At 52.3% G+C, this 14895-nt stretch overlaps 1 protein-coding gene across 1 annotated transcript in view; it reads left to right on the top strand.

Moving 5' to 3' along the window:
- LOC147751045 (collagen alpha-1(XIV) chain-like) overlaps positions 1–14895 on the top strand; it is a 525617-nt gene that overhangs the window by 423853 nt on the left and 86869 nt on the right. The window contains exon 15 of the mRNA XM_086932176.1: positions 13748–13873. Coding sequence (XP_086788302.1) covers positions 13748–13873 — 126 coding nt within the window. The remainder of the gene's footprint in view (positions 1–13747; positions 13874–14895) is intronic.

The raw sequence follows: 14895 nt of genomic DNA, 5'->3' as shown, positions 1-14895 counted from the left end.
CATATACATCAACACTTAAGAGACTATTTATAACATAGGGTGGAAGTTTATATCAAGACACATTACAATACAATTTCCTAAAAAATATAAGCAGAAAAACCAAACACCAAACGCAGAGTGATTCTATGTATTTCGACCTAACAAACTTGTCACTTCATAAACAAACAAGTATATATATACAATCTTAAAAACCATGTACCTGCCAACAGTATGTCAGCAAACAGTTGGCTACATGGCATCACGTATTCGTAATACCAATTAATTTATTGTGTGAAGATTTATAAAAGGGCTTATTTAAAAAAAAAATTGTTAACACAGACACGGAAAAAAAGGGGAGAAGAAGAGAAAGAAAAAAAGGAAAAGTAATAGAAACTAGCAAACTGGGGTAGTAATCTGTTTGGGTCTCAACTGACTAGTTGAAAGCCAATTGAACCAGAAGAGATATTTCTTAGACAAGGATTATACATATGTTGGGCCAGCAGCCCTAGTTCATTTTCTTGAAAAAGTGAGTATCTAGCAGGAAAAAGAGACAGGTCCAACCTGATAATTAAAAACTTAATATATTTCTATTGAGAAAGGGAAATTTCGGCCATAGGAATGACCTCCTTTATAACTTGTGCACCTATTATGCATATCCAAGGATTAATTTACATATGCATGGTGCGACTGAATAATAAATGTAACTGCATATTAAATTCCTTCTTGCGTAATGAGTACTCACCAAATGTTTAGACGTGGCGTAAAGTAGGCCAATATATGGATATCAACATGCAGTTGAGAAGTGGGACCTGGGTACACCCAATGCGTGGGCAATCAACAACTTTCTCTGACAGGTAAGCATCAAGACCATTAGTGTAGACAATAAAAAGAAAAGGGGCCAAGATGCATCCCTGACGAACACCCTCAGTCGATGGAATGGGCCTAGTTCTTTCCCCGTGGGCCCATATCTAATGCTTAGAGGTTTGAAGCCTTCGAAGAAGAGAGACCAAGTGTTCCTCAACGCCCATGTTTCCTATCACCGCCCACAACTTGTCCCGGTTTACAGTATCGAAAGCACCGGACAAGTCCATGAAGGCCAGGTGGATAGAACCCTTCCTGGCCCGCACGTACTTGCCCATAATCAGAGACAAGTTGAGGCACTATTCGTTGGTACCCATAACCCTCCTGAAGCCATACTGTGATCTAACAATTACCCCTGTATCTAACGCCCAGGTTTCCAATCTGGCAAGGAGAACCCTACCCAACAGTTTTGCAGTTGCATCTATTAAGGAAATTGGCCTGTAGCAAGAAGGGTCACTCCTATTACCCTTTTTAAAAATAGGGACCACCATAGCCTCCTTCCAGGATGCTGGGATAGGACCAATTATCAGTGCTTTAAACACAGTATCTAATAATGGGGCCCAAAGGGTAGAGTTAGCTTTAAAGAGGTCCAATGGGGATTAGAGAGTCAATCCACATACGTCAGCATGGAAAGTGGCTCAAAACGGTTGGAGATATTGAGCCCCGAATGCTGCACCAAATCTGATGGTACAGGCAGGCTCCTTGACACGTGGGCCAGGTTTTTATAGAAATAGGAAAGGGGCAAAACCTGGATCAGTTTAGACTTATTCAAGCGCTTATTGGCCTGAAGTATTAGACCAGCCACAATCCTGGGCTGTCTAAAGTTGACTACTACACAGTCCCCGTCAAAGCATTTAAGTCGGGAGCCCACCCTCCTTGTCCTTCTCACCATTAAAAAGGCACTAGCAGAACAAACAGGTAAATTCGTTTTTGAACTTAACCAGTGAGTAACCTTTTTTCTCAGCTCAATAATCATTTCAGCAGACCCTGTAGGAAACATCTGGACATTGGCCAAGACAATCACATACGGACTTAATGCAGGGGGCAGATGTAGAATGAGAGTCCTCTCCCTGCATCTTCGCACCATTGTCATTGTTCCTAGTGGCTGGGTGCTACCATGGGGTACAGTGTTCTCATTCCTAGGAGAACTACCCTAAGTAGCTGCCAGCCAGCCAGGAGTTCCTATAGCAGAGATGCAGTCATCAGTTGTAGGTAAGGCAGAACAGCCGGATGCAGTATTGGAGTGAGTGTGAAAACCTTGCTTCACCTGCCCAGATATAGCATTCCTCTCAAGCCTGGTTCCCTTGCATTCCATGAGTTTAGACAAAATAGCTTCAATAGACACCAGCCCAGCAATAATCGGGTCAGGTTTGGCACTAAGAACGGTGTAACATACCGCCTTAAGTAGATCGACCAAGGCTCCCACTGAGCTCAGGCTCTGTCGAAATTGGTCCACGGTTTGTGACTCGGAGCTAATCAGAGCAGATTTCACTTTAGAAGCAACAGCCCTCCTCCTATGTTTGCTCACCGGGCTCGAACATTGTGACCGGCTGGGTACCTGCATTGAGTCATTTGCTAGTGGGTATAGGTGGGGCTGGTGCTGTTAAGCGACACCAATGTGGCTGGGTGGAGGGATTATTTGACAGGGTAGTGCACTCAAGTTCAGGCTGCACAGGGCGTACGGGAGGGTCTCCCATGGACAGAGCCAGACTCAGTCTTTGAGGGAGGAGACCGTCCTCCATCAAGGAGAGACAGCGCTCCACAATCTCAATCTCTTTTGAGACAACCCCCACAGCACGAGCCAGAAAGCCATTGATGGTAGAAATTCTCGGGCGGCAGGAGAAGATAGAGATTCATTGGAGGCCTCCATTCTTTTCCCTATCAAGTAGAGGTGGTCTCAGAGGCAGTAAGAGTACTATACAATACTACCTTGTTTCCGGAATAGACGGTGAAAAAAATAGAAGAAAGAGCATTCTGGAGAGCTCAATAGTAAATTCCTAAAGGATATAGGGTGATAAGAAATAATTAACTTACTCAAGAAGCATATTTATTTTTTTCTAAACGTTTTTATTTGCATTTTATCATAACCTAACCATACAATCATGTAATCAGCAGTACGCACATCCATATCCCCCGCCCACCACCCTCCCCACATTGCCTTCGTTAAATATTTCATTCCGATACTGCCCAATATCTGAAGTGCCGTGTTGCGGTTGTCTACAGGTTTGGGACACCCGAGTCCCCGGGGTGTATTCATACAGTCGTTTAATTGGCTACTTTTCAAGTCCCCCTCATAGCCCCCCATACAAACCATGATAGTGTCTCCATTTTCCCCAGACCTTACGGAACTTCTTCGGGCATCCCCTTGCTTTATAAGTGACCCTCTCAGCAGCCATATATAGATCTAAACCTCTTCACCATTCATCCAGCCTTGGCGGTTGTGATGCGCCCCAATACTTGGCTATGTCTACATTTTGGCCACTACTAGCGCCAATACTAGAAAGATCAGTAAGGGGTGCGTTAGGTCCACATCATTGGTTATACCCAAGAGGGCCAACCTAGGCTCCGGTTGGAGGTGAATCTCCAGCACCTCACTCAACTCCTCAAAGACTTTACCCCAGTAATCCTGTATCTTGCTACATGACCATATGATGTGATAGAAGTCCCCTTCCATGTCTCTGCATCTAAGGCACGTCGTGTTCTCCGTCCTCCCCATTTTGTGGAGCCGTACCCTGTCATAGTAGGTTCTGTGGAGCACATTAAACTGGATGAGGCGCAGTCGGGATTTAATTGCCACCTCTCTGGGATGCATTAGCACAATGTCCCAGTCGATATCCTCCATGTCTCCCACCTCGGTCTCCCACGTCCTTCTAAGCTTAGCCAGATCGCCCAACATGTTATTTGTCAAAGTCTTATACGTAAGTGAGACCACCTTTTCCTGGGATGCGCTCCTGTAGGAGGCGTCCCTTTAGAAGTGCGTACTCTGGCAGTTCGTTCGCCTGGACATCTTGGGCCCGCCAAGCATGTCTTAAATGCGAGCTTAGAGCCGGTAATGGTTTTAGCACTCCCCTGGCCACTATGTCCCCCAAAGTGGAAATACCTAGTTCGTCCCATCTCTGGAAGCCCGTTAATTTGTTTAATTCTGTTAGCCATGTACAATGCCATATCGGTGTCTGTCTTGTGGGTTTCATTCCCCATCTAGTGCGTTTCATAGCCTTATTCCAGAGTTGCAAAGTAATTCCTGTAGCCGGGAGTATCTGCCCCCGTCTGGCGCCCCCATATAGATATTACATCAACGGCCTGTGGGACATCCTGTGTCTTTCAAGGGCGTACGTGGGATGATCTGCCTGCGCGTGTACCCAATCATTGATCTGAGCTAAGTGTTCCACCCAATAGTATGCTTCTAGGTTCGGGAGTGAAATCCCTCCGCTGTACTGATGTCTCTGGAGAGAGTTCACTCTGGGTTGTTTACCCAGCCAAAGGAAGGATCTCAACTCAGCATGTATTGTCGCGAACACTTTTGAGGGAAGTGGAAAATACTCATTCTGTAGGGTGTACAGAAACTTGGGCAGTGTGATCATCTTGAACATCGCTGCCCGCCCTAAGAGTGTGAGAGGGAGTTGCCTCCATCGGACCGCATCCGTTGTGAAGTTCACTAGAATTCGTTGCAGGTTCTGTCGGTATGACAGCTGTTGGTCCAGGGTGACATACACCCCGAGATATTTGAAACCCTCTACGGTCGTCAACAGTCGTCCCGGAAGGTCAGGCCAGTTTTCCTGCCCCTTAGGGTCGTATAGATTCGATTTGTGCCAGTTAATCTGGTAGCCCACGTACTGCCCATATTGTTCTAGTTCTTGGAACATTTCCGGTATTGTCGTCTCTGGGTAAGTGACATACAAGAGGATATCATCCGCGTATAGCGATATTTTTTCTTCTGCAGAGTCCCTCTCCCCCCTTCTGAATCCCCTAATGGCTACATTCTGGCGAATCCTAGCGGCGAGCACTTCTATTGTAAGCGCAAAGAGGAGGGGAGATAACAGGCATCCCTGCCGGGTCCCTCTCCAGACCTGGAACTCTCGTGACATTAGCCCGTTTACTCTTACCCTGGCACTAGGTTCAGTGTACAGCAGCCGGACTCATTGTCGGTATTTGGGGCCGAACCCAAATTTTTGCAAGACATCCTCAAGGAACGGCCAATGAACCACGTCAAAGGCCTTCTCGGCGTCCAGGGATAAGAACCAGCGTGGGTCCTCCCTCCCTTGTACTTCCTGCAGCCAGTTGTGGGTGCAACGGAGGTTTAACCTGGTGGCTTTCTCTGGAAGGAAACCTGTTTGGTCTAGTTGTACCAGGTCTGATATCACCGTACGTAGCCGTAGTGCCAGGATCCTTGCCAAGAGTTTCGCCTCTGTATTCAAGAGGGAGATGGGGCGATATGAAGCGCAGTCTTCCTGCGGTTTCCCCTCTTTATGTATTGGGATTATCGTTGCCGAGCATAAATCCGGGGGGAGTCTCCCATCTTGTAAAGCCCCATCGAAAAGTCCCTTCAGATGGCGTGTCAGGAGATCCGCCGTGCGCTTAAAAAATTCCGCGGGGAACCCATTCGGGCCCGGGGTTTTACCCGGTCGCAGTCTGGCTAGGGCTCCTGATATGTCCAATAAAGTGATGTCAGACTCTAAGGTTTGCTGAGCCTCAGGGGTCAGGGCAGGTAGTTCTATTTGTTTTAAGTATTGTAAAGCCACCTCGCTTGTCCCCAGGTCCCTGGCCCTGTAGAAACATTCGTAGTGATCAGCAAATACCTCCGCGATCAGAGCATCAGACCCAACAAGCAATCCCTCCGAATCCCTGAGTTGCTCCACCCATCTGGCTGAGCGCTCCTTTTTACTGAGCCATGCCAACAGTTTGCCCGATTTATCCCCTACATCATAGAGGCGGTGTAGGGTGACTAGGGCCTGGGTTCTGGCCTACCCTGTCACTAGTTCTCTATATTGCTTCTGCTGGTCTGTTAGTTTCCTAAGTGTTCCATTGTCTTTTGAGGCCTGATAGTCCCTTTCCAGGTCTAGAATAGCCGCCTCCAACGCAGTCGTTTCAGCGTGGAGCTTCCTCCTTTCCTCCGCCAGCCTGCATTGTACCCTGTCTCGCATCACCGTCTTTAGTGCCTCCCAAAACGTCACCCCGGAGGGGACTGTCCCTTCATTTTCGGCAATATATACCTTTACGTCAGCTCTCAGACCCTTGAGAATGTTTGCATTCTGTAGATCCCACGCCGTCAGTCTCCAAGATCCTCCCTTCTTATTTCGCCCCATTCCAACCATTGCTAACAACGGGGAGTGATCGGAAATCCCCCTCGCCTGATATTCCGCCGTGTCATCTACTATCAGGTTTTGCCGAGACATAAACACATAGTCCAATCTCGAATATACTTTGTGTGCCCCGAGAAAAAGGAGTAGGTCCTCTGATCTGGGTGGAGCCATCTCCAAACATCCATGAGTCCTACATTGTCCATCATTACGGACAGAGGGGTGCGGGTCCGATCCCTGGACGCCATTCCCGTCCGGTTCAGTCCTATATCCATCACATCATTAAAGTCTCCCCCAAGAATCTGTGTGGTGTCAGCTGTGTCTAGGAGTATCTCTGCCACTTTCTTGAGTGTGTTGGCCTGTAGTTTTGGAGGAGCAAACACTGACAATATTGTGTACGTGCATCTGTTCCAAGTCCCCTTAACTCCTACGTATGTCCCCTGCGGGTCTGTCCATGTTTGGGCTAAACTGAACGGCGTAGTCTTTTTAATAAGAATTGCCACCCCTCTCGAGTCCGTAGTGTATCCTGCGTGTGCCAAGACCTTGTACTGACCCCTGGCCAAAAAGGCACAGTTAGTCCCTTTAAGATGGGTTTCCTTCAACAGTATTATGTCGGGGTGCAGGCTTTTAATGTATGAATTCACCAATCCCCTCTTTATCTTGCTGCCAAGCCCATTAACATTCAACGTCACGACACTGTATCCCCGCCGGTCTCGGCACTGTCCCACCTGCTCACCCGCTATCCTGGAGTGTGTGTCTCATAGTGTAGTCGGTCATCTGTATGTGAAGGTGTCTTCTGGAGTACAGAAGTGTGCGGCCACTGTAACATGATTGTCCCCCCCCTCCCATTCCCAACTCCCCCCCTCCCTCTTCCCTGTCCATTCCCCAACTTGGCGCCCGCCACAACCCCCGTTTAACTGGAAACGCCCATAACTGCCCCCCACTCCCCCCCTTCAGTCTCAACTTCTGCAGAACCAAGACTGTTGGTGGAGTAGGCCTGTCCCCCTCCCCTGTCCCCCCCCACATAAGCTAAAGGAGGAATTTGCGCAACCGCTGAGCTTCCCACCCTTGCCCTTGCCCAATCAGCCCAACCTGTGAACGAACATGGCATAGGAATAAATTACACACTAAGCTTAGAAACAAGGGGGGGTGTATAACTTGCGTGTCCCTTCAATGATGAACTGCATGCTCTGGTGCCAGTCCTGACCCCCATCAGGATTGCGAGACCTGTGTCCCATTGCCCAGATCTTCCATCTGGCCGGGCGTTTCTTTTTCGAGCTCCCGGATAGCAGTCTCTAGGGAATGTAATGAGTGTCCTTCTGCATCCTCCGCTCCTGACGTCCTGCCTTCCGATTCGTCTTTCTCCTCTGAAGTCCTGTGGTTGGCCAGGCAGCTGAATCTAGATCCAGGCGCCGCTGCTGCTTTCCCCGCTGAGGACGCCGAGTTCTGTCTTCTTCTTTCCGAAATGTCGGTTCCTGGGTATGGTGTGGTCTGTGTATGTCTCTTTGTTCTTGGCTTTTTAATTCTTTGGGACTTGGGGGGCTCCTCATAGGATTTGCAGCCGCCCTCTCGTCCCTTGTCTGTCGGCCTTCATCAGCTGCTCCCCGAAGTATAGGATGTTCCTCAAGCCACTGCCAGGCCTCCTCCGGTCGTTTGAAGAAATGTGACCTGCCCTCGAAGATTACCTTCAATTTTGCCGGGAATAGCAACATGTACTTCAAGTGTAGGTCCCTGATCTTTGCTTTAACCGTATCAAAGGAGCGTTGTTGTTTCTGGACCTCCTGGCTGTAATCTGGGAAGATCATTATGTTTGTGTTTTCTAGTCGTATCTCTCCCAGTTGTCTGGCCTCCCTGAGAATTAGGTCTCTGTTTGCGAAGTTCAAGAAACGCGCGATGACCGGTCTCGGCCTCGCTCCCTCTGGCGGTTTCGCTAACAGGGCCCTGTGTGCTCGCTCAATGATGAAACAGTTCGAGAATTGCGCCTGTGGGAACGTCTTTCTCAACCAGGAGTGCAGGAAAGTCTGCATGTCCGTCCCTTCGATACCTTCTCTAAATCCCACAAAGCGGAGGTTATTACGTTGCGCTCGGTTTTCCGCGTCGTCCACTTTCCAGAGCAATTGCCAGTGTGATGCCTGGAGCTCCGCCATGTCCTTCCGTAGTGTGCTGAGGGAGTCCTCCGCTTCTCCAATCCTTGTCTCCGCGGTGGTCACCCTCTCCGTTAGGTTCTGGAAATCCTGACGCAGGAGCAGAACCTCCGAGCCCACCTCACCTATTTTGACCTCCAAGGCTGCCCTCGAGTCTTGTATGTCCGTTCTGGACGCTTGTATCGCCTCCAGCAGCATTGCAGTGTCCGAGCGTGTTCCAGTTGTCACCGAGGGGGCCTCTTTCTGCAGACGTGTCGTGGCATAATTATCCATAGTCTCCTGCCTCGCAGGCTTGTGTACCGGATCTCTTTTCCCCATCTCACCCTCCTGAGCATCCCTCTTCTCCGGGTGGGTCTCTCTCCTGTTCTACCCCGGCTGGGCAGCCGCCGCCCAACTGAAGAGACTCTAGATCTCTCGCTCTCCCAGGGCCCCTCACCTCCACCTGCTGACCTCGTGTCTCTGGCACTCCGCACCCCTATGGTGTCTCTTGGTGCTGTCGTTTGTTGGCATCTCTTAGGGGAGCCCCGGTGATTCACAGCCTCGTGGGGAACAAGGAGCGCCTTTTTATGCTCTCCCCGTCACTCTCTGTGCCTTCCGCCGTGGTCTCGGGGTCAGCCAACCTGGCGGGGGAGGGCAGCCGGTCGTTCTGTTGTGAGGAAACCACCTGTGTGCGGCTGTCGTCCAATGCCTCTATGTCTCTCCCCGTAGGCCTTCGTCGCCCATCCGGGACAAAGTCCTCCGAATTGGAGCCGTTATGGTGCTGTGTAACCTGCGAGGGTTGCAGAGTCCCGCCAGTCCCACCTCTGGGCACAGCCGTCTCGCCGCGGATATAAATTGTCTGCCGGACCCTCCTTCGGACCCCGTTATCCGCCGGGAGTCAAACGTGTGTGGAGGTCAGGTGGAGAGGCTGCTGCCCCCCCCCCCCCCCCAGACCGGTGTGCAGTTCTCTAGTCCCGGGCACCTCCGCACCTCCAGATTGCTCATCAGCCGCCGAGATGGTGTCACGTTGCGCTGCTCAGGGGGTGTGTCAATGCCCCTCTAGGCCCCCTATCGCCAACACTCACCCGACTCTGTCCGGTCGGGGACCGGGATTGAGACCCTCAGCGCCGCCGGAGCACCACCGCGTCTGCGGGCGCCATCTTGGTGAAGGTGTTCTCGCGGTGCCCGGTCTCCCCAGGGGGGCCACCTCCAGGATCTGTTCAGGGCGGGTTGTGTCTTCCTTGTGTTCCCCACGTTTGGCCACCCTAATCAGCGGGACAGGGAGCAAGGAGTTACCGTGTCCGGCTTCGCCCAGCGCCGACGGCCGCCATCTTGGTGAAGTCGGGCTCACGAGCGGTTGGTTCCGGAGCGATTTTCTCCGTCGGAGCGCTGAGGTTCCGCAATTTTTTTGTCCCTATGTGGTACAGGACATCTCCGGACCCCTTGTCATGACTTAGGGGTAACAGGACTGAGTATTTCGATGGATCATAATGCAGCTCGTCGGGAGCTCCGCGTTAGCACGTCCTAACCGGCCATGCTGCTGGCCACGCCCCCCAAGAAGCATGGTGACCGCTGAGCCTCTCGCCAGGCCGGGTCACCCCCTTGCTCCTCCTGCCACCTCCTGCTCCTGCCTGCCAGCCTTGCCGCCTTTTTCCGCCGCAGACGCCCCCCTGGCCCCCCGAGCGGCCCAGCCACAGCAGAGCCGCCCGCTCGCCAGTTTCCCACCGCAGCTCGCCACAGGCCCCGCCCACCACCGGCACATTGGCCGAGCCGCTCCCGCCGCCCAGCTGACCCGCCCTCCCGTCCCCCTTCTTATGACGCCCCCAGAGCGACCGTGCAGCGGACGCGCGCAGCGGGAGCGCCGACTGTGCGCCGAAGGTGCGCCAAAGGTAAGCCCGTCTGCGCCCTTCCGCGCCTGGACCGCGCCCAGTGCCAGGACCCCTGGCCCCCGCAGACCCCAGCCCACCCGCCGGACGTACGACGCCGCCACCCTCAACGCCGGCCGAATCCCAGGATGCTACCGAGCCACCCCGAGACGCACCCACGGACCCTTCTGCTGCAACTCCTGCAAGTTCACCTGCATCCGGACCTGCACTACTCCAGCACCAACCAAGACCAAGACGAGCAACAGCAGCAGCCACCTGAAATGCATCCTGCTCAACACCCGCTCCGTCCACAGACACGCCGTCGAGCTCTGGAACGTGCTCGACACAACTTTATCAGACGTCGCCTTCCTCACGGGAACCTGGATGAACGCCTCTTCAGCGCCCGACATCGCCATCGCCATCCCAGACGGCTACAAGATCATCCGAAGGGACCGCATCAACCAGACCGGAGGAGGCATCGCCATCATCCACAGGAACACCATCCGCATCACGACCAACACCGACGACACCCTCGCACTCGCCGAGCACCTGCACTTCCAGGTCCACATCAACCCCAAGACCACCCTCAGAGGCACCCTCATCTACAGACCCCCGGGACCACGCACACAATTCAGCGAAGACATCGCCGACTTCATCAGCCTGCACGCCCTCCTCTCCGCTGACTACATCCTCCTCGGGGACCTCAACTTCCACCTGGAGAACAACAACGACCGCAACACCACCACCCTGCTGGACAACCTCGCAAACCTGGGACTCAAGCAGCTGGTCACCACCCCCACCCACTACGCCGGACACACACTCGACCCCGTCTTCTCATCCAGCAAGGACATCGCCTTCAGCCACGCCACCGGACTCCACTGGACGGACCACAGCTGCGTCCACTTCAGCTTCAGAAGGACCACGATTCACCACCACCAGCAACAGGTTGCACGCAGAAGCTGGAACAAGATCACAGCCGACCAGCTCGCGACCTCCCTGAGTATGAATCCTCCCACCAGCGCAACGAACCCAAGCCAGGCGGCCACCAACCTCGCGAAGTGGATCAGCAACTGCGCAGACGACCTCGCCCCTCTGAAGACCCCGCCTAGCAGACCCGGTAGCAAGAAAGCCCCATGGTTCACCGACGAACTCAAGAGCTCCAAGAAGAACTGCAGAGCCCTCGAGAGAACCTGGCGCAGAGATCCAACACCGGACAACATGACTGCCCTCAAGCTCGCCACCCGAAAACACCACCAACTCATCCACGCCACCAAGAAAACCGCATTCAAGGAACGACTGGACAACAAAGCACACAACAGCAAGGAACTCTTCAACATCGTTAAAGAGCTCTCCAACCCCAACGCCGGAAACAACGACATCACCCCTTCGCAAGACCTCTGCAACTCCCTCGCCTCCTACTTCCACAATAAGATCGCGGACATACACAACAGCTTCAGCACTCAACCGACGCACGCCACGACCAAACCACCGCCCCCCACCACCACCCTCAGCGCCTGGACCCCGATCAGCACCAAAGACACCGTCCGCACGATGAACTCCATCCACTCCGGATCTCCTACCGACCCCTGCCCTTACCACGTCTTCAACAAGGCCGACGCTGTCATCGCACCCCACCTGCGGGACATCATCAACACCTCCTTCGACACTGCTACCTTCCCGGAGAGCTGGAAGCACGCCAAACTCAGCGCTCTACTAAAGAAGCCATCAGCCGACCCCACCGACCTCAAGAACTACCGCCCCATCTCGCTGCTCCCGTTTCCTGCAAAAGTCATCGAGAAGACCGTCAACAAGCAGCTGGCTGCCTTCCTCGAGACGAACGGATCCCTCGACCTCTCGCAGTCTGGCTTCCGGGCCAACCACAGCACCGAGGCCGCTCTGATCGCAGCCACCGATGACATCCGAGCACTGCTTGACAACGGAGAAACAGCAGCCCTCATCCTCCTAGACCTCTCCGCGGCCTTCGACACTGTCTGCCACCGTACACTAGTGCAGCGACTCAGCAACGTCGGAATCCAGGAGAAGGCACTGGAGTGGATCATCTCCTTCCTCGCCGGAAGGACACAGAGAGTCCGCCTCCCCCCGTTCAGATCTGAAGCCACCGAAGTCATCTGCGGCGTTCCTCAAGGCTCCCCGCTCAGTCCAACCCTCTTCAACGTCTACATGAGCCCCCTCGCAGACATCGCACGCCAGCACAACCTCAACATCATCTCCTACGCTGACGACACCCAGCTGATTCTCTCCCTCACCAACGACCCCGCCACCGCCAGAGCCAACCTTCACGAAGGGATGAAAGAGGTAGCCGAATGGATGAAGAACAGCGGCCTGAAACTGAACTCGGACAAGACGGAAGTCCTCATCCTGGGATCCTCACCCTCCGCCTGGGACGACTCCTGGTGGCCCCCCGCCCTAGGCAGCGCACCCAAACCAACAGACCACGCACGCAACCTGGGCTTCATCCTGGACTCCTCCCTCTCCATGACCAGACAAGTCAACGCCGTCTCCTCGTCGTGCTTCAACATCCTGCGCATGCTACGTAAGATCTTCCGGTGGATCCCCACCGAGACCAGGAAGACGGTCACCCAGGCCCTCGTCACCAGCCGTCTGGACTACGGCAACTCCCTCTACGCCGGAACCACCTCCAAACTCCAGAAGAGACTCCAGCAGATCCAGGACGCCTCAGCATGACTCATCCTGGACATCCTCCGTCGCAGCCACATCTCTGGACACCTGAGAGACCTGCACTGGCTCCCGGTCAACAAGAGAATCACCTTCCGACTCCTCACCCACGCACACAAAGCCCTACACAACCAAGGCCCAGGATACCTCAATAGCCGCCTCAACTTCTACGCTCCCAAACGCCAGCTTCGATCGACCGGCCACACCCTCACCGCCGTCCCCCGCATCCGAAGAGCCACCACAGGGGGACGGTCCTTCTCCTACCTCGCCGCCAAGACATGGAACTCCCTCCCGACCCACCTCCGCCTGACCCAGGACCACCTCGCCTTCAGGAAGCAACTCAAGACCTGGCTGTTCGAGCAGTAGCTGACCCCCCTCCCCTAGCGCCTTGAGACCCTCTGGGTGAGTAGTGCGCTATATAAATGTTTTGATTGATTGATTGATTATTTTAAACCTGTAAAACAAAGTATGAGAAGGAGGTCGTAATTAGTAAGTAGACAATCCTCACATCATTAACTGGTGCCTTGCTGACAAACATGAAATTCTTACCTCCTGAGAAGAATCGTGTGACTACAGGTGATGCAATGCACTTGTAATACAGCGGACGGGATGTCAGTCAAGTTTGTGACGGAGCAAACCAGTCCGCCAAACTCTAATTCAGGCCCTAAATCTTAATGTATAAATAATCAATAAATAACTAAATAAATTTATAAATATGTCTAAGACAGAGCATACATCATCCTTCTTCTTTTCTGCATCCTTTAATATGTCTCTACCCCATTTGCACACATCACAGCCACAGTATACATGAGCAGATCCCGTTTGTAATAATCTTTAGTATTCTAAATCAAACCACTTGATGAATTTCTCTACACAAAATATACTTGTTGTTTGACTTTAAAGTCTTTCCTGCTTTGCTTCACAGCACCCTTGGGATATGTGTCTAATTTCAAGGTGACATCGTACACAGGTACATCTGTTTCTCTTGCTTGGAGTGCCACGGCTGGAGCCACCGAATACAAGATTACCTGGAGCCCAACAGCAGAAATAGGTTGGTGGTTAAACTCTTTCATCTTGAATTCTCATTTGTTTTTTATTGCAAGTTTGTTTTCAGATGTTTTTTTTTATCATCAATGAGACAAGAAGCGTGACTGCAATATTTAGAGATACTTGCGTGGAGTAGGGTCCGTCATATACTTTATGCTCAATTTTATTCCCTCTAAGGGCCCGAATCCGATGCAGTTAGGAAAGCATTCCCACCTAGTGCCCGATTACCATGCGGTTATGAAGGCCTCCTAAATGTAAATGTAAATGTGTTGTACTTGTATAGCGCACAGCTACCCCGGACCGGGGTCTCCTGGCACTTGTACTCATACCACTCAGGAACCCTTCCTGGCTTTCCTTGTGAAGTGTCCACTCCTGGGCACCTCCATGGTGAAACCAGGCATCCCTCGCGCTGTTGGGGCCGTTGTGGAGATTAAGCAAGCTATTGCCCAGAGTTGCAGTGTGGGACCCATGATTAGAATAGGCACTGAGGCGAGAATATCCGGTCAGAGGAATTTATGCGCCCGAGGCGGGAATCGAACCCTGGTCCCTGGCCAGAACTCTGCATCAAGGTCTGCCACTCTAACCATTGAGCCACTCCTCCACAAGGCATTTTCTCCTTCCGAATCGGATCAGGAACGTGTCTTCCCGACCGAGGGTGTTGCTAAGATGGCAATTGAGTAGGAGCCACTCTCCTTAAGTCCTCCATTTGATTTCACCAGCCAGCTATCCCACCTCACCAACAGACACCATTTGGGCTTCACCAAACCGATGTGGGCGCACTGAGACCTAGGATCACTCTGGTACCTCCTGAATTCCCAAAAGACCTGAGAAAATAGACATGAGTGGAGATGGTCAAGGTCAACCCCGATAAAAATGCAGCTAATCTTTTAAAAGATACTTTGCAAATTGGCAGAACTATTGGTTTTCGGAGACATATCTAAAGTTGCTAATGCATTTCTCAATTGCCCTTCACACAGGAGGGCTGTCCTCCCATGTTGACAGAAATAAAGGCATTTAAAAACTATA

Source organism: Lissotriton vulgaris, chromosome 1_1 (assembly GCF_964263255.1).
Source record: "Lissotriton vulgaris chromosome 1_1, aLisVul1.2, whole genome shotgun sequence".
In the NCBI taxonomy this organism is placed as follows: domain Eukaryota; kingdom Metazoa; phylum Chordata; class Amphibia; order Caudata; family Salamandridae; genus Lissotriton; species Lissotriton vulgaris.
This window is presented reverse-complemented; position numbering and strand designations above follow the sequence as displayed.